The sequence below is a fragment of the Coccomyxa subellipsoidea genome (assembly GCF_000258705.1).
Source record: "Coccomyxa subellipsoidea C-169, whole genome shotgun sequence".
Classification (NCBI taxonomy): domain Eukaryota; kingdom Viridiplantae; phylum Chlorophyta; class Trebouxiophyceae; family Coccomyxaceae; genus Coccomyxa; species Coccomyxa subellipsoidea.
In genome coordinates, this window is record NW_005178027.1 from 1035948 (window position 1) to 1059750 (window position 23803).

The window sequence follows — 23803 nt, forward strand, 5'->3', positions numbered from 1 at the left end:
GTGCTCTCCTTCTCTCTAAAGTTGAAGCTTCGACATCTTCGTGCTCCAACCAACCAACTCCTGCTTTCCGAACCGACCAGGCCGGCACAATGGGAAGCTGCCTCTCCTCACCAGGAGCGAAGAAGCAGGTGAGCTGTTTCTCTTCTGCTCGCACAAGGAAACATCTTTCAGGACCTAAGGAGTTTCTTGGTCAATTCTTCGGTGTGAGGGTGACATTCTGTGGTCTGATAAGCATGACATCCTAGAGTCCATTGCACGACAGAAACTGCCGGGAACGGCTCTACAGAATTGGGCTCCACTTTCCCAGTTTGCGGGCATGGCTGCCAAAACAATTTGGTGACCGGTTGCAACCCTTGGGTTATACCTTTGGATGTGCTGAGCTTTGACCGAAGGGAGCTTTTCTATTCCGGGATTGAGAAGTTGCGGAGGGACGTTGGCCTCTTTTCAGGCGTAAAGGTTCCGGAGGCTGATTGGGACGGCTGTGATGACACTGGCACCTTCTGGATGGACTGTTGTGATGGTGATGGGCCTCAGGAGCCTGCTTTGCCGTCGAAGCTGAGGTCGATGAAGGAGATCAGTTGACGTCACTCTTGGACCAGGGCGGAAAGGGTTAACAGGCTGATGTGCCTTTAAGGGGTATTTATTGGCATATGTATGGTTCAGGTGGAGAACTTGGAGGCGCAGGCCAAAGTTAAGGGCACCGAGGTGAGCAGATGCCTCCTGAGCATGGCATCATGCACACGCTCCTGCCACAGCCCACACCCCTGCTCACATACCCACAAGATGCATCAAATACCGCTGTTGCCTGGCCCACCTCTGCTGGTGGAATCTGAGCCACATCTCATCGCTCCCTGCAGTGACAGGAGAGGTGTTTGACAGCTGTGTCTGCTGCTGCTGCAGGCCTTGGACACCCTGAAGGGGAAGCTGCAAGGCACCGGAACCACCGGACAGGTGGATTTTCCTACTTTCTGTGAGAGCACCTGCGTGACGTTTTGGATTCCGTTTGAACCCACCACTAGAAATGCTAACCTATGTTACATTTATCACAGGCCACTGCAGCACAGCCTACTCCAGCTGCCGGGGTGAGTCTCTCCTACCTGCAGCATGCGTTCATTGTCTCCGCACAATTTCACTCATGCACACACTGCCACATGGCTGCATGTGTGTCCAACACCTCAAAGCTTAGCAAGCTCCACTGCACTCCTGGCCATTGGGCTGACATGAGCTTGTCTGTCCAGGCTGCTGCACCATCCACTCCTGCTGCTGGTGGCGTCGAGGGCAAGTTGGAGCAGGTGAGTCATCATGCATCCATGCATAACGATTGCACGCACTGCAGCATCTGCACTTTTTACCAAGCAAGCTATGCCAGGAAGAAGATGGGGGGAAACAAGATGGCTGCCTATCATGCAGGCAGTGAAGGCTGAGGAGCCCAAGCTGGAGCAGGCAGTCAAGACAGAGGTGACTGGTGCGGGAGGGGCTGGCACTGCCGCACCTGCTGCCCCTGCGGCCCCAACTGCTGGTGTGCCCCAACTTCTCTGTGCATGTGCATTGTCAGATCACGAAATCGCTAACTTTGCTCCGAGCACATGCAGACTTGCTGAAATCTGCCCTGCCTGGACACTTCTGGTTGCTGAGTGTTGTAAAGATCACATAACGGTCATGAGGGGCGGATGTGCACTGCATGAGCCAAGATCTTGCTAGGGCATTGACAAGGATGTTATGTGCAGCAATTTAGGTGGCACCAACCCCGGAGCAGCCGGACAGCCGGCCGATGCTGTACAGGAAAAAGTAGATGCCGCCACAAAGAATGCTCTGAATGTGGCAGAAGCTAACAGGTCAGATGCTCAGCAGACCCTCGACAAGGTCAAGGACCAAATAACTGAGGGACAGGCCTGAGTCAGGAGTGGCGAGCAAACCAATGCACTATCAGAACTCTGTACCGCATCCTTGAGCTTTATCTGACCTGACCTGATCACTGACAATGGACGATTCCTCATCTTCAATTGTAGATGCTTTCATGTGAGGCAGTTTGCATTTGCAGAAGTTGCATCAGTTGGGTCACGGCTTGTCAAGATTACACACGTTGGGATACGATCGTTCTGTGGAGTCCGTCTGTAAATATTCATTTGCTCTAAATTTGAGCCTCTAACTACCTGATTGGACACTGCACCACGGGTTTTTTAACCAAACGGCCTTCCGTTTGAACATAGAAAAGTGTACAGCTCAATTAAGATGCACTGCATACATGATATCAACAGCAGGGAAAGTATTTGCTGCTGTTTTTGTGCTCTCTTTACCCGATCAAAATCTATCATGTGTTGCTGTGCATGGCAAGCAATAAACATGCCAAATGCACCGTACTAATGAATCGATGGACCTCGATGGGATGCTGACTTGATCTAAATTGTACTATCCTTATTATTATCATTATTATTACAGTGTCGGCAAACCCAAAGCCCGAAGGCCATAGGGCATACACACAGAGTGTCTGCAGCCACATCTGTGGGGCCTGAAGGTCTGGTCTGCAGCCCATATGGTATCATACTAAAAGTCTAAGTCCAAGTGAGCCGTGCATATCAAGGAACATACCACCACCCCCACCACCAACCAATGCTACACAACACAGCAAGCAATTGCATATCATAGCATTGCATGTACAATCAAGCAATCCCTGTCTCAGACCAGTATCCCTCTGGTGCTGACACCTCTGGCCCGCCAGCGACGTATACCTTCACACTTGTGGAGACCCTTGATACCTCCACACTTTTCTATTCAAGGCATGTGCACGAAGTTTGCTTCAAATGAAAAGGACACTTGTTCTAGTCATGCATGTGTTGCCTTTCACTTGAATGTTTGCCCATACTCTTGTCATGCACGGCGTAATTCCTGTTGCGTACCATTCTAGAAATGATCCATTGTGCTACCAAACATTGTGATGCAAGTCTGCAGCGGCCCTGTCTAAAAGCCCTGGCCTTCCCTCACAAGTCTGACTCCATTCTCTGGAAGCAAGCATTGCCAGTGCGCCGCTGAGCCCTCCATTATAGTCTATGCTCACTTTTGTATCTGCTGCTGAGCGAACGTCATCGAAGGAGTCCCTGCAAGCCAACAGACATCACATCTCAATCATAGTTGCACCATTCGGTCGGAACATTTTTTGGGGACCGAATATACGGCGCTATATTCGGTCATACGGTCTGAACACATACGGAATTCGGTCAAAAACGGCCTATTTTTGCCCAAAACACCGAATATACGACCGAATATACACCGTATGCCGAATGGCCGAATCCGTATGGTGCCACTATGATCTCAATCAAGTTGTTTTCACACTTCAATCCTTGCTATTGCACCTGCTGAAACGCTGTTGCTGCTGTTAGACAAACCAATCTTGGCGGGTCATGTGGCGCGCTTACTAGAAAGGTAAGGGCAGGATAAGGGATTACTCACCTTGCATCAGGCCCAGAAACCAAGGCGCCAGTGATCACATGCGGATTTGGATCTGGTGAAGAGTACTGTGGGCTACTAGCCAGGACGCCAGAGCAAGGCTGGACTGATTCAGGGCAGGATGCTGCAGGGTTGGGGATGTGCGTGGGCGGATCATCTCCCCAGCCGACCATGTAACTTCGGCCGCTGCAACCCAGAATCTTCTGCACCTGTGTCAGCAAGCCAGAGCTTTACATCCTGCAGGAGACAATGCCTTCGGAGGGATCCCAGGCTGTGCCAGAAACATGCGTGCTGCACAGGTGTATGACTGTACCTTAAATGCGCAGAGTGTTGAGGTCACAGCAGAGGAGAGGGATGTAAGGAGAGGGAGTCATGGGAGAGCTGACAGATAAGTGACTCACTTGCCGGCGAGCCCAGCAGGCTCGAAGGAGTCCATCACCCCCGCCGCTGTAGCGCCCATACACCAGTCCCAACAGTGCGGCATTACCAGCATTGCCCAGCTGGCCTTTGCTGCCAGCAAGTGCCAATCCATTCGGGGTCAAGGTAACCCCGTTGCCACCATGCATCCATTTGTCGAAGAAGCTGTCAAATTGCGCCTGGCAGGGACACAATTCCGCTTCAAGTGAGCAGATGAGAAGAGGAGATTGTGACCCTTCCACATTGACATGCTAAAATCAAACTGATGAGGGTTACAATTGCCCCGTTGAGGACCGTCAAGGTATGCATGCATCAACTTATATGCAAAAAGACATGTGTCTTTATGCAATTAGCAATTACCAGCACATGTTTGCTTACCTTGTAGCGCGGTTTCCCTGTCTGCTTCCACAGAAGCAAGTTGCTCGCCCACCATGCATTATCCCAATCAGACACCATGCTCTGCCAAGAAATGTTGTTTGAATCACTGAAGATGCGATCCCAGTAAGCCTCGGCATCTCGCAGGTATGCAACCCTGCCTGTGACCAATCCTAGCCAGCTGGCAGCCAGCATCAGGTCGTCCAAATAGCTAGTGGAATTAAATAGCTGCGAAGGCAGACACCAATGCAATAAGGGCAGACCAGCACAAAGGCATTGCCAGCAGCATGACGTTGCATGACCGATAACGCATACAGCAGCGCACGTGACGCATCATTTCTGAATTGCATGCAGCCATGAGTGCAAGTCACCTTCTGGTTGGGGATGAAGTTGCTACTGTAGAGCCCCTCATTGGCAGCAGCCAGGACATACAGCTCTGTTGCAGATGAGAGAGCCTGGGCTGAGAAACTCCTGGAATCTGTGGTGGACATGCGCAAAATTGCAGCTGAGGTAGCTGCCAGCGCAGCAGCTGTGTGGCCCATGAGATCAGCTCCAGGCTCCTGCACATGCGAAAATTTCCTTTTCTGTTGCGAAGGATTAATAGGCAGACAGAGCTGCTGGTGACTGAGCTCCTGGGTGAGTGATATACTTGCCTGTGGGCTGATGACAAAAGTTGGTCGAGGCTGCTGCATGTCTTCAGGGCGAGTCCATGCCCTCAGTTCCCTGTCCATATTTCCCACCTGCACAGCACACCCTGATGTTTGTATTGTTTTTTTTTCTGGCATGGCATGCGAGCCCATAAAGGCTATAAGCACAATGTCAGTATCATAGTTTGCAGCGACATTGACGAGACCAACAGGCCCTCATTACATCAATCTCATGCTGCCATGTGCCGAGATGATGTCAAAGATGAGGGCACCTGAGATACCAACGAGTCTGGGGTAATGCGACAAGCCATTAAGTATTCTGCTGCCCATCTCAAGTGTTGATAGACCTGATCATCTACTGCTGCAGAGCTGGGCAGGCTGGCCACTCCCCATGCAAGCTGAAGGGCAGCTGTTGCTATAGGGAAGGTGAGCTTCAGGTTATCTGCGGAAGCCAGCACACCTCTCAAAACCCCCAAACACCTCTATTGGGCATGCTAGAACTCTGCTTGGCAGTCTGAAAAGTGCATACTGAGATTGCTGTAAGGTGCAAAAAGTCAACAATGAAATTGGGTCACTCACTTGTGCCAAGATAGAAGCCCCCTGTGGGCACATCATTGAGCCCCGAGTCTCCTCGCCATGAAACGTGCGGGCTGCCAAGAACACCGGAGCGCTGTGCAGCGTAAAAGCTCATGGAAGCATCAAGAGCACCACTAAAATCGGTGTCCTTTCCCTGGACGCTACCCTGCATGGGATCATTAGATACTATTATTATCACATTTTAGAGACCTTGTGGGAGCCCCCCGAGACTCCAAGCCTCAGTGGCCATTGTCATCATTGGTCATTGGTCATTAATGACAGCAATTGAACACTCAATATTGTTGGGCATCTTGGCAGCTTCAAGATGATGCATCAGATGATTTACCATGGTAATATATTGATTGATCTCTCTGGGGGACCTTACCCATAATCCGTGTGACCCGGCTCCCTGCCAAATGCAGGCAATGGCTGCAATCATCATGCACATGATGACTATCACCAAGGAGAGCATTGAGTACGAAGCCAGCCCTTTCTGCCCCTTGGGCTGCACCTCCTGCAAATATCTCAATCTCATGCATGTGTCAAGAGCCTGGTCTGCATGACATTCATGCATGAAAGCATGCATGAGTCTCAACTAGGTGACAGGCTGCATACCTGCTCCGGTATGGACGCAAAGCTCTCGTAGATAAAATAGTGAACCAGTGGTATGGAACAGATGAGGGCGTTGCAAATGCACCACAGTATGGACAAGATCAAAGGCAGGTTGGCTGTCAGAATGTCAACAATTGTTGCTCCACACCTGTACAACGACCATCAGAAAAATTCAGCGCTTGGCTCTGTCAGGGGGATGCGGCAGCTACCAATGTAGGCTCTTTGCCAAATCAGTAAATCCCTGCATGCTCGCATGCATGCATTCAAGGCCATCAAGAGACGTAATAACCGGACTCACTTTGCCGTCTCGCTAGTGCCATATGCACCAAACAGCAGCCAAGCACCCACAAGAGCTCCAGCAAGTGAGCACAGGGTGAGCACAAAATTGGTCCAGGGGAACGCCAGAAATGAGTTCCGTAGAGAGCGCCCAGCAGTTGCAGCTGACGGATGTGACTCCTTGATTGGCTGCCCTGACACATGTGCACTCCGACCATTCTCTAGATCGGTGTCTGCTGAAGGGATCTGCGCAGTCATGCACAGCATTGTTTCAGTCTGCGATCCTCTGGTCGGCGGAAAGCTACAGTATGCTGTAAGACTGCTGCATGTTTGTTGCATGATAATTGAGCGCGCATTGCATACTTCTTTGGCGTCTGCTCTTTTGGCCATTGGTGGGGATTTCCCCAAAACTGCTCTGGAGAGATGTAGCTTTCCAGAGAGTGCAGCCAGAATGGCCCATAGATAGTGCCACCACAGATTGTGGCTTGCCACTGTCCAATGCCAAAGCGCGCGCAGTGTGGCAGGCTCATATGCCTGCACATGTGCACACACTGTCAAGAGTCTGCACAGCATGTGCCTTGGTCATCTTTTGGTGCTCGTGATACTCAGCATTCTGTTGCTCCTTCAATTTGCTGCAGGAATTGCAGGAGCAGAGAGGAGGAGGGATGGATACCTTGTACATCAGAGGCGCAAAAAGGCAGTAGTAAAGCAAAAAGCCGATACCAAACCACCTATTTGGACTGAAGGGAAAAACTCCAAACAAAATGCGGATCAGTGGAACGAGAAACAAGAACAGCGCTGTGACCGCAGTAACTCCCTGGGACCTGCATGTAGCTGCTGAGCTTAGAAACCCGGTGAAAAGAGATTGCAGCACGGCATGTGCAGGCATCATGAATGTTACAGCAAGGGTTCAGCACACACACCAGGCAGCTGTATGGAATATCAGCTTCTGCACGATCCCAAAATGCGGCAAATGCACAAAGGCATTGCGCAGGAGCAGCTGAGAGTTTCCCAGAGCCTTGCCACACTTCCTCTTGCAGATTTCTGCTCTGTGAACCGGGGCCCACCCTGTGCATTGAGTTAAAGCTGATCAGATCTTGTTCATATTGTTATGGACTACATGCACCCAACATGTGCATGGGACACTGGTGCAGTGCACCAACCCCTACTTTGGACTCTGTTCAGCACAACGAGGTTTGCAGGGCACAAATGGTCAGCAAAAACTAAGTCATGGCAGGCAAACAGGGTGTACCTTGGACCAGGCTTTTCGAGTGAAAGTAAGAAAGCCGATTGGAAAGCTTGAGCCTCAGGGCCATCGCGAGGCCATAAGAGGAGCTGTGTGCTGGCAGCCACCCAAGGTTGTGCAGGGTGCTAGCAAACATGACGAAGTTTGTATTGTCACAGGTGCTGCAACCCCAGGCCTCTGCTCTGGGCAGCATGTGCATCTGCCAGTATGTCTCAAGCTGCAATGCGCATCACACATGTCAGACAGATTGAAATTCCTGTGTAGTCGCAGAGAGCAAGGGTTGCATGCAGACTGATTGAATTGAAACAATACGACTGACAAACCTGGTCGTAGATATCAGAAGCATGGCCGATATTTTCATAGGCTGAAGGTGAATGCACCATGCGCACACCACCAAGACTGAGATAAGGTAGGAGCTCCTTCAGATATGAGACATCTGGTACCTACACAGACATGCAAAGAACATCACTACATATGCAGGCCATCAATCTGTGACATGCAGAGATACAATATACACCTCCCAAGCAGATAAGAAGCACTTCTCACTGCACATCGTGGTACTCATGTGTTGGCCTGCCTGATCATCTTCGAGCACAGCCACAAGAGCTGTTGGAGGGATTGCTGTGTTGGATGGGAAGATACGTCGAAAGGCATCGTTCAACATTGAAACCTTGTCAGCATTGCTGTCTGAAGCAATGATGTGTGCAACACCATCCAATGCAGGCTCTGGTCCATCCACATCCCTGTGCGATTTGCACAATTCAGTACTGACCCTGCATGAGTTGAAATGGCATGAATGTAGGATCAAAGGAAGAGGAATTTGCTTGCCTTTCACACCCCACAAGATAGATGGTAAAAGTGTGACCCTCCAGCCTCCTCATGGCGCATGCTGCTTTCAGAGCCTGCTCTCTTCTACTTGCATGCATGCCTGTCTTCAAAACAAGGACCTGACAAGAAACATCAGTGCTTAATGTAGTGTGCACAATTTCCTTGCGCCTGCATCACATCAATGCAGCAGGATCCTGGGAAGTGAGGGCAAGCTGACAGCCTCACATGCACATGGTACTGTACAGTGGGTTGCTGCATGTGCCTCTTCATATCAGCTGCCGTGCTGCCTGCTCCTTCTGTGAGATGTTCTGTGCCAAGAGGAGTATCAGCAGCACGCACCTGCAGATTTGCAAGCATTATAATGATTCCGCTCAACAATGCTGACGACGGTGAGGAACACAGAAACATAAAGCCTGGCAATATTAGTGCGTCTGACCATCACACATGACATTTGATGCCCAGCATAAGGACGCTGGATGGCATGCATGCAACATTGAAAACGAGGAGGGCTGTTTTGCCAGCACAATGGATTTACTTCTCACCTGCCAGAGTCCAATCAGAGCATCAGAAATGAAATGAAGGCACTCTGCCACCAAAACTACAAGCTGGTACAAAAATAGGGCCTTGTTGCCAGCTACATTGACAGTGGTGCCTCGTGTAAATAAGTAGAATATGAAGGCTGCAACATACAGCCACCACCGCAGCAATCCAAGCTGGTCCACCCGAGAGGGGCAGCACATGGTGTCAGATTGCTGATGTCTATTATAGAATGCCATGCTGATCTCTTTAGTTTGCCGGGTGGGTGCATCTGCCTTTTCTGATGCACCTGCAGGGCATACAATCCCCACATCACACATGCTTACAAGAATCTGATACCACACAGCCTTGGTACAAACATCCCTGGAGTACGTACAAATATACCTGTTGTTACCGTGACGGTGGCATCTGCAGACAAAACTGTGGCCATCATTTCCAAATTATGCGCCGTCCCTCTGCTGGGCTTTGACTCAATGCTCACAGCACCCTCAGACACCCTTGGCGGCGAGGGAACAGGCATATCAAAGTTTTGCATGCCACCTTGAACTGCACGAATGCCACCCCTCTGCTCGCTGCCACCTGACTTTCTGAGCACAGCTGCGCTCCGTGAGATGCTCTGCTGGTTTCCAATGAGCGCCCTGACTTGATCTGCTTGGTCTTGCAGGCGATGCAGGAAGTCATGCAGCGCCTGAGATGTTGGGTCCGAGATCTCCCCAAAGCTTCCTGCTTGCCAATGCACTGGAACATTGGGATGACATGCATGCATGTATGACCAAAGTATGGACAGTGGATCATGCAAACAGTTGAGCAGATGACTATATAAGCAAGAATGGCTGCACATAAACAGGATGCGTGACCACACCTGAGACCCCAGATCTGAGTGTTGTGATGCGCTCTGCATCGTATTCCATGCTCCGGAACTCATCTGGTGCTTCTTCAGGCGGGCTGAATTCGATATTGAGGAGATCCTGAGCCACGTTGAACCCAGCAAGGCCGCCTGATGCCACGAAGCGTTGTGGAGTTGGGGGCTTGCTGGGCTCATCCTCTTCAAGAGCCTGCGGCATGCCATCGCATGCATCTGCTCTATTAATAACGAAATGTCTAGCAATCTAATAATATTCCAGGCTCGGAGAGCCAGAGGGCCTGCTGAGAGTGGCCCACCTCCTTTCGTGGGTGAACAACGATTGGCGTTCTGCTGTGCACAGCATCCTTAAGAGTGACCTGCTGTCCCTCAATGCGCTCAAGCTCGGCAATCAGAGCATCCAATGGGTCCACATCGTTCCTCTCTGCAAATAACATTATCTATTGTCATCTCTGATTATCTGCAGGCTGAGAAGGTGCACAGAACAAGCGACTTCTGGGATCGTACCACCATGTCCTTCAGGGACCTCTGTTGATGATCCCGGTTTGTCTTGAGGGTCGCTGACACGACCATCCTCCCACTGTGTGCAGCAAAGCACGGGATGCTCATTTACCTGATGAGATGCACCAGTGTCGCAGCTGTGAGTTTTTTTGCAAGGTGAATAAGCTGCTCACCCGAATGGAACGGTTCCTCCGCATTGAATGGTCAATCAGAGATATTTATGCCGTTATATATTATTTCGAGGTGGTTTTCGATCCTAATAATCACTGCTGGACTATGATGGCAATGCTGTTGCCCAGTCTATCAGAAATTTAGCGTGCCACGGTGCTTGCAGAGACAAAACCACCTTGTCACACTTGATGCTGCATCTGGGGGACAATCTCCCATCGACGATCTTACAAGCCAAGAACGTTTGCCCTGTGCAGCAATATGAAAGTCCAAGAATACTTGGTCAAAACGTTCTCGTGGGAGCGGCATGGACGGTGCTTTGCACTGGCGACATCATAATTTCTAATCAAAAGAAATTCTCAAACCCTTCAGCTATGCAATTTGACGGTCTGAAGACCACCATGTGCTCACTTTGACCCACCTTTTGCAAGGGATTTTACTCAGAGCGTAAGCTTACGATAATTATATGCCTGCCCACTCCCCAACACCTTCACCATTGCCATTTCTGCAGTCATTTACTGTAGGATCTCATCGTAGTGCATCCAGTCACAAAGGAAGTGTTCTTTGTCTCTTGGAGGCTCAACGACAGGATAGGAAAGGTCAGAGCATCCAACACTGAGACAGTTGATGCGTGCCACTCCTGCTGGAACTGAGGAGGAACACAGAGGCTTTTGCTGAGGTAAGAGGATACAGATTGATCATTCTAAATTACCTTCTGTGTGATATTTGCTTGGACTGCCACTTAACCGGCTATTTTCGCGTGCGGCACGATACGTCGCCCTGCTACATGCCGGCCTACATGTCTTAGTAGCAGCTATACCGGATGCGTTCAAAGCACCCTAGATTTAAGTCTGTATTTCCTCAGAGTATTCTATCTGAGCATATAATCGCAGCCATGACAAGTTCTGGTTGGTTGGAAGCACGACAAAACAACCACATTTCGGGGCATCGCTCCAGTTGTCTTTGCGAATTCTTATTGATGAACACCTTGAAAGCCTCATTGATTGGTCAGGTGTCCATATGAAGTTCTATAGCCGGGAGTCTGTTTCCTGTGCGCTGCCATAGTTCAGGCTGCCACACCGAGACCTGTTGGATGGACAAAGCCACAGACCAATCGTTTCTACCGCCTTATGCAAATATTGGCTTATTGAATTGCTGTGCAAAAGATCTTTTCCCTCCTTGCTGAAAGCCTCTTTCTGCTTCGCAGGGTGGGACCTCATGGCCAGTGGGGCTGGCAGGACCGACCCTGCCAAAGGCAGTGAGTCGAAGGCAATTGCTGTGTCTGCCAGCACGCTTGGTGCAGGTAAAACTTGCCTTCACTGTGGCAAGCAAGGCTGCGCTAGCTACTGTTTCCCTCTGTTTCAATCGGTTCTGATGATGTCCCAGGACCTCCCAAATGCAGTAAGGGCATCACTTGATGCAGAGCTTACCTTGGTCTTCACAGCAGGGGTCGCGCAAATATGACATGACTGACGGGTGGCATGTGCAGACCCGCTGGAGGACCCAGACAAGGCTGCAGCTCCGGGCACCAGACAGTACAAAGCCCCAGCCTACAATGCGCCGGACGTGGAGAGGGGCATGCTGACCAAGCGGAAGCAGCCCCTGGGTGAGGAGCCGCGCGAGTTCATCCGCTACAGGCGCCAAGTCAAAATCAACTGGTTTGGCCTGCTCGCCTTCCTCCTCTACCTGGGAGCCCTGGGATTCTATCTCTGGGTACGCATGCACCCAGATGGGACCTGCACCCACTGCTCACATGTCCTGCGCATGCCATGTTCTCCAGGCTATTAGCATTGTCCAATCAGGCTGTCAACTACCTTGCGCACCATCTGGAACAACCAAAAACCGTCATGTCAGGCACTGAATGCGAGTGGCATGCATGTCACAGATCCGTGTCACAAAGACGCTGGACCTGGGCCCCTACCTGTGGTACGGCTGCCTCATCCTGGCCATTGAGATGCTGGGCGCCACCACAGTCATCCTGTATGGCCTCAACCTGGTGCTGGACCCAGTCGTGGCCAATTACCACCTCGGCGAGGACCCCTCAAACCCCGGCAAGCCGCGCACACGCTACCCCTACCACGTGCGCGTCTGCGTGCCCTGCTACAAGGAGTCCCTGGAGATCCTGCGCCGCACTATCATGGCCGCCTACGACGCCACGCTGCCCGCCGGCTGCGCGCGCACTATCTACCTGTGCGATGACGGCAAGGACCCCAAGAAGCGCAAGTGGGTGGACATCCTGGGCTCTGATGTGGTCTACGTCAGCGGCCGCAAGCGGCCCCCCGGCGAGATGAACGGCAAGTCCGGCAACATCAACAATGTCTGCTCCCAGCTCTACCCCCCGGGCACTGTGGTCCCTGGCAACGAGCTCATCTGCATCTTCGATGCCGACCAGGTGCCTCTCCAATCACACTTTCTGAGCACTACATGTCCCTTCCTTGCCTGCACATGGCCTAACAATTTTTACATGGGCAAATAGGCATATTCCCAAGTTCATGCATGGTGATGCCAGGTGGCCAGCAAGGACTTCTTCCTGAAGACCCTGCCGCTCTTCGATGGCGGTGACGATGTGGGCATGGTGCTGTCACCCCAGTGCTTCCACAACCTCAACCTGCACACCGACATCTTCAACCACTCCAATGTGCACTTCTGGGAGTACATGCAGCCAGGCTATGACGCCCTGGGCTTCATCTCCTGCACAGGCACCAACTTCCTGGTGCGCATGGGGCAGCTCTGCACCATGCATGCATCCCCTGCATGAGAAGTAAGACGAAAGATTGTCATGGTGTCCAGATGTGATTGTGATGCATTACTGACCCTCTGCTTTTGCAGCATGCTGAGCGCTGGTGCAACATGTAGCCCCACAATGTGGATTGGTTTGCACATGCAGGTCCGCTCCAACGCGCTGCTGGAAGTGGGAGGCTCTCCGACCTGGACGCTGACAGAGGACTACGCTCTGGGCATGCAGCTGAAGAAATATGGCTGGCACTGCCGCTATGTGCAGGAGTACCTCGCCATCGGCGAAGCCCCTGACCAGATCCGCAACTGCTACCAGCAGCGCTCCCGCTGGTGCAAGGTGACACTCTCCAGGGCCCCAGGGCCAACAACTAATGCAATGCATGACTGAGAGAGGCAGGACAATGTCTTGGACCGGACATGCATGACTCCATCGAGCTTTCCAAATGGCATCATCACCGCAGGAGCCTTCAGGGCAATGCATGACATCTAGATAAGCATGCAATCGTGTCTGCGCAGGGCCACTTCCAGATCATGTTCAACTGGATGCACTGCCCCCTGCTCCAGTCCAAGCTCAGCTGGCCCATGCGCATCATGTACAGCTCTGGAGTGTGGTCCTACGTCGTGGGGGCCATCTCCACACCCACCTTCATCATCATCCCCGCTGTCACCATCTGGTTCGGCGTGTTCCCCATCGTGGTCTCCCGCTGGACTGCCCTGGGCGTCACGGTCTACTACTTCGCCACCAACATGGTGAGTTTGCCTGACCAGAAATTCAGAAATGAACACATGAGCCATCCTAGACATCCATGTCCCCTCCAGCATTGGTATCATGTGCGCAAAGAGACTGCAAACATTCTGAGCCGAAAGAGAATGTTGGGCAGGTGCTCTACTATGTGCGCTCGTACTATCACGTCGAGGCCCTCTGGTTTGCCAATGTCGCCAACCAGCTCATGTGGTGAGGCCTCTGTTCTGCTGTTTACCCATGTATGCTTGTGAAGAATTGCTCTGGCATGCCTGCACTTTGTTGCTTGCGCTTTTGTCCATTGTGCACAAGATTCTGCAGCTGTTGTGGTCAGCCATGAACTGATTTCTTAGGCAATGATCAGTAATTGCTCTGTGAACTGCAGGTGGACGTACGTGAAGGCGCTGTGGCGTGCGGTGAACTCCATCTGCGGCTCCAAGATCCAGTTCAAGACGACCCTCAAGGGCGCCAGCATGCTCATGAACAGCGCCCTACGCGATCTGTGGATGCCCGGCCTCTGCTTCTTCCTCATGCTCGCCTCCATCATCACTGGCTTTGTCAAGCTGGCCCAGGGGCCCACGCTGGCATCCCCCCTGATCATCTCCATCCTGTGGGCCTTCGTCGCAGCAAGTGCGCATGCTTCCCCCTTCCTTCCCACATTGGCACCAGATCAGACTGATTTCTGAAGGACTTCCCTGAGTGGCTGATCAACCTGGCTGAACGCGCAGTTGGGTCAGCAGCTTGTCTGGTGTGCTGTTCCAATTTCACAAATTGATGATCTGTGCAGCCATACAAACAACATTGGTTTGCTTGCCCTTGCAGTTTCGCCGTTCCTGGCTCTCTACTATGCCACCATCGCGCGCGGCCCTTCCCTGGCGTGGCTGTGCCGCATCTGCATGATCCTGTCCTTCCTGGCCGGCATCGCTGCCGTGCTGCTCATGTGGGTCCTGTACCCCATCCACTACGACTACTCCACGTCTCTCAAGATGACCAACGCCTTCTACAACTCCCAGCGCGTGGGGTTGCTCCCAGCTGACAACAACATCCCCTGGCGCTCCAACGCCCTGCTCTACGAGACCGGTAAGCCATCAACTTTGCCTCACATGACATGCATGTGCTGTGGACCCCTCAAGCATAACCTCTCCCATTTTCAGCAGTGAGCAATGAGCCTTAGTCATGGTTGCATGCATGCAGGGCCGGACGGCAATGATCTGACTGGCGGCTGGCTGAACGGAGGCCCTGCAGGCAACCTGAAGATGACCATGCCCACAGCCTTCACCGTGTCCCTCATGTCCTGGGGCCTCATGTCCTTCCCCAAGGGCTACGCCGACGCCAACGCTACCTCTGACACCATGTCCAACATCAAGTGAGCCCACATCTCACCATGTCTTCTGCAACCAAAATGGACTGCCGCTTTGGGCCATTCTGCATGTGCAGTATATTGCCTCCTGTGTCTCAGCAGCTTTTCAAGTTATTCATCTGCTCTATGTTTCTTGTTGCATCATGCATGCTGTTTTCAATCCTGTGTGCACTGCTCACCAGGTGGGGCGCAGACTACCTGCTGAAGTGCATTTCGTACGGGCCGACCGGCAACATCAGCGGGCTGGTATACCAAGTGGGCAACCAGACGACGGACTCGCTGTTCTGGGGCCGCCCCGAGGACATCACCATGAAGCGGCCCTACTACCTCGCCGACCCCGACAAGATGTCCGACCTGGGAGGTGCCACCGTGGGCGCGCTGGCGTCGGCCGCCATGGTCTGGCGCAAGGCTGACTACGGCTACTACCAGCGCCTCATGGCCGCCGCCGCGCAGCTCTACGACGCCTCCCTGCGCACGCTCGGCAGGTGTGTCCCGCTCACTTGCACATTTTCACATCAGTTGAAGCCTTCTCTTCGGAAGATCAAGATGAAGGTGCCTCCTTATGTGGAGATGCAGTGCACTGACCAGTGTCTTGCACAAGCATTGCTGTCTGCATCCACAATATCCACCTTCAAGGCCAGGAAAGCTACTTCCAATTTACTAAACATGCATGCATGCAGCTGTGTGATGCATGTGTTTGTTGTGACTCTGCAGATTTCATTAAGATTGTCTCATCCTTGGCTTGCAGGTACGGCAGCAATGCAGTGGTGCTGGCGTGCGAGGAGCAGTACGCGAAGAAGCTGCAGGGCAGCAACATCGTGCCGGTGTGCGTGCCGGCCTCAGTGCAGCTGAACGGCTCGGCCATCCCCCTGTACAACTCCAGCTCCATCTATGATAAGCTGCTGTGGGCCGCCACCTGGATGTACAAGGCCACCGGCGACACCGACTACCTGGGCGACGCCGAGTCCTTCTACATCCGCCACATCTACGATGAGGGCGCCCCAGACGTAAGCCCTTTTGGCCTGGCTGCATGCATGACATTCTGCATATCATGAAGCTAATGCTGCCGCTACATGCGTCCTTCGGCTGCACAGCACCTTGCATTGGACTTTTTTGGAAGACTAGATTTGAGATACGGGACAAATGCAACCAAGGCACCACTGCTGGCACCTTAGTGCGCTGAGATGGCTTTTCATCTTGCAGCTGAGTCAGCCCACCATGTCGATTTGATCCGGTGCTGTGATCCTGTGCGCACAGGCGCACAGGCATGCTTAATGGATGATGGGTATTTAGCCTTCCATTTGCTGGGGTGTATTTCACGCAATGGCGCCTTATTCACCATTGGTTGAGCCTCACCCTGGGCTGGTGGCATGCATGCAGACGGTGCTGTACACGTGGAACGACTACTACTGGGCCTCCAACGTGCTGCTGGCGGAGACGACAGACGGCGGCACATTCCACGAGCGCTCGCAGCACTTCATGCGCCAGTGGGTCTGCGGCTTCGATAAGCTCGTGCAGTACACCGGCCTCGGCCGCGCCTGGAATACCAACGACGGCGTGCTGGCCACAACCGCCAACGCCGTGTTCCTGGCCACCCGCTACGCCAAATATGTGCTGCCCAGTAACGGCAAGAAGGCCACCAAGTACTTCTGCTGGGCGCGCGCACAGGTGAGCCTCTTCCGAACATCAGTGGGTCGGTGCCCGGACATGAGTGCTGTACAATGCCCTTTATATCAAGTAGCAGCCAGCTGGAATAGAACAAGCAGAATTACAGAATCCAGGTGTCAGCTTGGCTGTCTGTGCTGATCAATATGTTGTGGTTTGGAGGGTTTCATCAATCAAGGAGGGTACTTGTGAACGGAATGTAGGAAAACGTGTGAGAGCGTCAATGCAGGCAGCTCAAGATGAGAGAGGAAGACAACAAAGCGCACCTCCTGACCAAGAGTGAATGGATTCTGTTGCATGCAGACTCGCTATGTGCTGGGAGATGCGGGCCGCTCGCTGATGACCGGCTACGGCAAGAACCCGCCCACGCACGTGCAGAATGAGGCGGCCTCCTGCCCGCCTGCGCCCATTGCCTGCAATGCTGTCTCCGCACAGCTGTCCCCCGACCCCAACCCCAACACCCTCAACGGCGCCCTGGTTGAGGGCCCCATCTTCTCAGACACATTCCAGGTCCGCGCTGCCGCATGCCCTGACTCACTTCCGTATTAGGAAAAATCCCATGCATTGAAGGCTTGATCTGATGGGTAATTTAGTGGCATGCTGTGTTGGTGTGCAAGGAAGCTGCAATAGGTTAATTGATAAGTCATGATGGGAAGAAGGCTTTCACAGCTCTGCTGTTTTTTGAGCACATGGCGTGGACGCAGGATGTGAGAAGCCTGAACCAGACGCGTGTGATGCTGGAGTACAATGCTGGCTTCCAGGCTGCCCTTGCCGGGCTGCAGGAATCTCCCGGCACCTGGGAAGTCTGCCTGCAGGTGCTTATTACACTGACCTCCACGCTTGTCTGTCTAACGCGCCATGAATGGGTGATGCATTGGCAACAAGGCAGCATAGCCTGATAAAAGAATCACAGAATCTGAGCCTGGCATGTCTGTCTCTTGCAGGGCTACAGTGTCCTGGTCAAGGACAAGACAATCTGCTATTAGAATGTAGCTTGCATCACGGGCAAGCGTTGCTCCTCACCACCCCCCTGGAGCCAGCAGAACAGATGACAGAATTGATTTGGGAAGGGAAGACACCCCATGTTCAGGTCAAATTGATGAGGCTAAGTCATGACTCATAAATTCATCAAATGGGTGCCTTTTAAGTATCATGCTGGAACAGCACTAAAGCCTTGAAGCGTGAAAGATGTCACGCACATTGTTCCCTTAGCAGTGTGGATCTGGTGCACTGTTCTGTGACGTGAAGCAATTGCGTTCCGACACCGATGCAGCTCGATTACTAGCATTCTTGAAAGGTGGCTTGCAACCTAGCTGGGTACCCCTTAGGCATTAATGTAACACAGGATTTGCGGGCAGCTATTGCAATGATTGTGTTCTCCCAATCTTGTTCTGTACCCAGGCTTCAAAACCAGATCTGCCAGCAATCATTGACAGTTGCAGGCAAACATTCTGTCAGTATCTCTGCCTTGACCTCGTCAGGACATGAAATGCTTTTTGATTTTATAATTGAATACGCATACACAGATCGGCTGCACAACAGCAATCAGCAAGTCCTATCAGCTGGCTGGCTTCATCTGAGATACCCCTGTTTTTAAAACAATCACTGCAGTGCACTTCAAAACCATAGCACTGAACTCAGTGCCTTTACCGGCAGCCCAGCTGTTTCCTCCATTTGCAGCTTCATGGCTGTACTTACGGTGTCCAACAAAATTCAATTCTTGTGCCCCATTACTCTTCATACTTCTAGCGATATACCTCTATACTCGCAGCTTTCCAATGCTCATTTGGATCAGTCAGAAGGTCATTCGAGAGCTGATCCACGCCTGCAACTGCTGCACCATGCAAAAGGGTGTGCTGCACAACCTGAAGTTATGTCCTTGCTCTGCCAGGAATCCAGGAAGTCTGTATGACCATTGAACCCACACAGCGGTCGCATAATGACAGTTCCTGCTGTCTGAAAGTCTGGCGAGTTGTCGTGCTGTAGTCACTCGCTTGCTCCTCTGCTGTACACAGTTTGCGAGGCATTGCTGGATATGTATGTATGGGGCAGGCGATACCCAGGGTCGCCAGATTTTGGATTGCAGCGTAATTTCAGCTGGTCTCATAGATTTTGCAGCAGGCTGAACACAATCTCTCCAGTCCACTCTCCACCCGTAATGTACACTCTGCTGCCAAGCTGGCCTACACGTTCAGGCTGGCACGGGCATAACTCTGGACCTGCACTTCAGACCATGCATGCAGTGCATCTCAGACAACTGCATGTCTAGGCCTTCCATGAAGATAGCAACGCTATGGAGAACAAACAGGCTGCTGCTTGTTGCCAACTAGTCACCGCTGTCACAGCCGTGCAGCATGTCTGCGGGCGCATTTTGCCTCTGGCAGGAAATTCGTGCAATAACCACTACCAAAACCATCATCATATGGATTATTTGCGCACCTGCATTTTGCTTGGTGAGCTTGTGCGCGCGAAGGCGCTGCTGACGCGACTGGGCGGGCACTGCAGCGCGATGGGCGCACGGAGCACGCGGCCGTCCGAGTTGTTGGGCAGGAAATCAAGGGCTACGGTGGCAGATTTTCTGTGCACCCTGCCCGCCACCACCAGCATCTGTGCCACAAACTCGCTGCAGAAGAACCTGCACTCGCACACCCAACAGACAAGTGTACTTCCAAAGTTCTCCTTTAGGGAAGCTGCACCGCTCAAGCTGATTCCAAAGCATTACCGCTCGAGTCACAGTCCAAAATGCCCCAGGTTTGGGAGTCGTGGGAGCCTTCACTTGCAGCTCATCTTCACATGCACCTTGACCCGTGGCAGGAACAGTATAACACTTCAATGAATCCCCACTGGCTGGCGGGGATTGGTATGAATACTGAGCATTGTGCCCACGGTTGATTGGGTCTTGTGTGGATCTGGCGCGTCCGTCAAGGGATAGGATTTTGGTAGCCTTTACATGCAGTTTGTCTCCACACGCACCCTGCCTCTGGCAGGAAAAGCGTGTAATAATAATGAGCTTAATAAATACCCACTCAGGGAAATGAAAAGGAAGAGGTTGAATGGAGTGCGCTCACCGTTCAAAGTTCCCGCCAAACACGGGTGCGAGGCAGTTGAAGCGCTGCAGGCGGGAGTCATTGGGGTCTGCCATGAAGATGTTGGCGCGCTCATTCATGCGCCTGCCCACGTTCCTGTTTGCAAAGTCTCTGACCCGCTGCTTCTCAGCTGTGCTCAGGGGCAGCGCCAGCTTGCGCACCACTGCGAAGCTCACCTCACCTGTGCTAGGCAGCCACACTTTTTTGTTCCTGCTGCCTTGGTAACAAGCTGTCTGTTGGAAAGCGCCAACTTCTGATATGTCAAATGAAGGGGGCATGTGCTTGCAAAAGGCAAGCAGCTGAGGGGGCAGGAGGAGGACATGAAGGTGGATGTCCATGAAGATCAGGAGCTTGTGATAATTAAATCTGGTACCACTAGATAGTGCTGCTGCAGAGGGGCTGGACCTGATTTGAGCTCTTCTGAGAGCCGGGTCAAGGTCACAACAGGCTGGCTGTCGGGGCTGTCGGTAGCTGGCACTGCATCGGCGTGACAAAGCAGCAAGCCCTTCGCTCCCGGCCCAGTGCGAATCTGAGTGCAAGAAAGAGCACTGATCAGCTTGATGCACTGGATGCCAGCCTGTCACTGCTATAGGGAAAGTTCTTTTGCTCTGCCAGACACTCTGTTGCGTTTGTCAAGATCATATGATCAAACATCCACTCTCTCCATTGGACAGGAAGGAAACCGCCCTGCATAGAAGAAAGGGATCTTGGGTCAGCCGGTCCCTGATCAGATGTGAGCTGAGCCCCACCAAGAATGCGCATCGTGAGAAGCCGCTCCACGTTCCAGAGCCAAGGCTGGTTAGGTATGTCAGATCATCACCTGTTACACAGGCAAGGACAAGGCTTGGTACCGGTAATGCCTTCATGCTTTTGTGTGCGAACTCTCCTTGACAGCTGTCATGTGTCTGCAGATGATCGCCATGTTAGCAAGCAGGTTCTCATAGGGGTGGCAGAGCTCTGTGGAGCACGAAGTGGAAGCTACATTGCTTTGGAATGCATCTGGTGCTTGATCGCTCTTGCCTAAGCCTGCAGCATGACGGGCATCCAGCCCTTCCTTCCTCACCTGAGAGCAAGACGACATCGCCTGTGTCCAACTCCTGCTCTAAGTCATTGATACTTTTTGCCTTCAGCCTATATCTCAGGAAGAATCTAGCCATAGTAATTCACTCTCGTGAAGCCTCCAGAAGCTGGCACGCTGAGGTGAGAAGCCGTGTCATCCGGAGGAAGTGAGGCAGCGAGGACGCAAAATGATTCCCAGGTACACCTAAACCATGTCCCTCACATGTTCTACATCTCAGAATTATCTCATCCCTCGAGAAATTTTGGTTCGACACAAGCGAGGTCGACGTTCGTAAGCCTCACGAGACCCCCCCACGTGAAATTCTTGGAATGCCCAAACTTCATATCCTTCAGCCTCATGAGCCCCCTCAGGAGCAATTAGATAAATGTCTTATATATGACAGATACTGTAACTTGCAAATCACAAGAGAATAACCCTAATCGGCGTCCTGCACTGAAGTGGTGTGGAAAGGGATGGGCACCTCAGCTGGTGCAACGTTTTCTAGGCGAACGTCGTCCCTGGCAGGTAAAATGGGAATGATATCGTCGATGATCCAATATCATCGCAGTTGTGCCCATCGTACCTGGTAGACAATTCTGTTCTCAATAAATGTATTTGTTGTGCAGGAGATAGAAGGCTTCTACACCCGCCTTGTTGCTGGAAATGCTTCTCTCCTCGATTTGGAATCTTTGCAAAAAATTAAGTTTACCGAGGTGAGATTTCATCTGGCCCACAGAGTTGTAGAACAACTTAGCCCCCCTGGAGCTGATCTTGATCTTGATCAGAAACAGACTTTCACCAGCAGGTGGCATCGATGAGTTCAAAAGGACTCATCGAATAGGTTGAGGCGTTGAGAAGATCTTTAGCATCTTGCAGGCAGCTGAACAAACGCTCAGTGGACTCCCTGGACCTGGAGGCAGCACACAGCAAGAGAGACAGCCGACGTCCAGTGCAGACAGCTCCTACAGCATATCTCGCAGGAAAGAGACTCAGCACACGCGACTGACCTATGCAGTCACGATCTGCTTCTTTGGGCCAGCGTTTGCTGGCTGGGCGTGGGCGCCAGGTCTATCAGGAACGGCCCAGGGCACAGTGCAGGATGCCGTTGCCAAACTGTTTGGGCCTGACAAGAACACACAGGCAAGCAGCTGATTGCAGCCTTGCACAGCATGCAATAAGTGTCTTTTTGGATGTCTACCACAAATCTGGAATGATAGTGCCAGTGGTGTTGAAATTGTGCAGGTGGTTGTGAATGCTGCTGGGCGCACGGACAGGGGTGTCAGCGCTTACGGGCAAGTCGTGTCATTTTACTCGTGGGAGGAGCTTGCCCTGGATGACATCATCACCTGCATCAATGCTGCCGACCCTGGCAAGCTGAGAGCTCTGCATGCGCAAGTCGTGCCCCGTTCCTTTCATGCTACTTTCCAGGTAATCACCTCCCGAACCAGATGCCAACAAAGCCTGCCAATGGAAGATCTTTCAGGTTTGCCAGCCATTACTGATCACTGTATAGGAATTTACTTGCAGTGAGCATGATTCGTGTACCCAGTGTGACAAGCACAATGTTTGATATCATGCATTCTCTTTTGCGAGGCCGTGTGGAGGCGGTATATTTACCTGCTGCCTCTGCGCTCAAGGCCAGTAGGAGGTGTTCCTGAGGGTCCGTGCGCGCCTGTGATCTGTCCACACTCTGGCATGGACCTGGGTGTGGTGGACGACTTTGATGTTTCCCCTGATGCAGTCAACAGGTAGTCCTCCCTCTCCACCAGGACATTTGCTTCAGCCCAGTGTTTCTGGGGCTTGCAATTCCGGTTCCTGTCAGGTGATGACAGCAGTTGTTCAAGTAAAATTTTGGTTGTGTGATGTGACAGGCTGCTGAAAGCCCTGGAAGCTGCAAGGTCAGTAGACTTCCATGCCTTTGCCCGGGACACGCCCAAGGGCAAGAGCCTGCAGTGCAACATCATATCCGCACAAGCCTACCCTGTTCTCATCTGCCGGGGGTCCCAGCCAGAAGGCATGCAGCTACCAATCTCTACTTCATGGTCGAATGCATGACTGCAATTTTCTCCGTATTGCTTTTTTGGATCGTTCCTCAAAACATGAGTCTTGAATTACCGAGCGATTCTCTAACAGAAATTCCAGGATCTTGCTGTTTCAATTCTTTGGCTGGAAGACAAACTTCTGCATGCAGGCACGAGGGCGCTGTGCATCGACGTGACCGCGGACCGATTTGTGCGCAAGATGATGCGAGTGCTCGTGGCGACCTGCGTTCGCGAGTCCATCCCAGGCGCAGCTGCCTGTGGGGATCACGGTGACCAGGCCCTGCTCAGATTGGCTGACATGCACGACCGCCTGAAAACTGCGCCGCCTGCGCCGGCTCTTGGGCTCTGCTTGCTCGCTGTGGGCTATGATGCGGTCTCTTTGCCGCTCCCTGGTGGCTTATCCCGAGAGTGACTGTTGCAGCGTGGAGTCTCAAGGTGGCATTTCAGGGATGTCAGGGGCTCTGCCCAGATGCTTTCAGTGTACCTTTGTGGCAGATGTCAAGAGAGAGCTTCTAAATTGATATTGATGACAAAAGCACGTTTCCAAAGCTTGCGTCGACGCCAGTCAGGTACTCAGAAGTCTTGGCGCCGCGCCCCCAACTCGCAAAAAATTTGACGACAAG

General features: G+C 52.3%; 5 protein-coding genes across 5 annotated transcripts; 3 read left to right on the forward strand and 2 right to left on the reverse strand.

Annotated features, from left to right (window-relative positions):
* Positions 1-5: 5 nt before the first annotated feature.
* On the forward strand, positions 6-2136 carry COCSUDRAFT_48663 (hypothetical protein). Its single transcript, XM_005644734.1, has 7 exons — positions 6-128; positions 664-705; positions 901-951; positions 1050-1082; positions 1239-1292; positions 1411-1519; positions 1728-2136. Exons 1-7 carry the CDS (start codon positions 90-92, stop codon positions 1733-1735), a joined length of 336 nt encoding a protein of 111 aa, XP_005644791.1. The 5' UTR covers positions 6-89; the 3' UTR covers positions 1736-2136.
* A 944-nt stretch (positions 2137-3080) lies between these two features.
* COCSUDRAFT_44180 (Six-hairpin glycosidase) lies at positions 3081-10257 on the reverse strand (the record flags this gene model as incomplete). The annotated part of the gene is made up of 12 exons (XM_005644735.1): positions 3081-3095; positions 3846-4040; positions 4240-4464; positions 4608-4796; positions 5231-5325; positions 5463-5625; positions 6075-6219; positions 6370-6593; positions 7917-8036; positions 8964-9100; positions 9821-10013; positions 10180-10257. The coding sequence occupies 12 exons, from the start codon at positions 10255-10257 to the stop codon at positions 3081-3083; spliced, it is 1779 nt and encodes a 592-aa protein (XP_005644792.1).
* Positions 10258-11707: 1450 nt separating this feature from the next.
* COCSUDRAFT_44181 (Six-hairpin glycosidase) lies at positions 11708-17978 on the forward strand (the record flags this gene model as incomplete). The annotated part of the gene is made up of 16 exons (XM_005644736.1): positions 11708-11792; positions 11979-12202; positions 12375-12881; positions 12999-13202; positions 13377-13562; positions 13742-13975; positions 14107-14180; positions 14353-14597; positions 14790-15047; positions 15162-15333; positions 15510-15812; positions 16076-16334; positions 16708-16995; positions 17296-17502; positions 17697-17807; positions 17937-17978. 16 exons carry the CDS (start codon positions 11708-11710, stop codon positions 17976-17978), a joined length of 3399 nt encoding a protein of 1132 aa, XP_005644793.1.
* Positions 17979-19175: 1197 nt separating this feature from the next.
* On the reverse strand, positions 19176-21159 carry COCSUDRAFT_57969 (hypothetical protein; the record flags this gene model as incomplete). The annotated part of the gene is made up of 5 exons (XM_005644737.1): positions 19176-19211; positions 19432-19627; positions 20061-20259; positions 20484-20607; positions 21142-21159. The coding sequence occupies 5 exons, from the start codon at positions 21157-21159 to the stop codon at positions 19176-19178; spliced, it is 573 nt and encodes a 190-aa protein (XP_005644794.1).
* Positions 21160-21536: 377 nt separating this feature from the next.
* Positions 21537-22818, forward strand: COCSUDRAFT_67556 (pseudouridine synthase; the record flags this gene model as incomplete). Its single annotated transcript, XM_005644738.1, has 5 exons — positions 21537-21663; positions 21765-21851; positions 22015-22278; positions 22381-22566; positions 22732-22818. Coding segments are annotated over 5 exons (751 nt in total), but the record flags the coding sequence as incomplete, so codon positions are not given.
* Between the last annotated feature and the right edge of the window lie 985 nt (positions 22819-23803).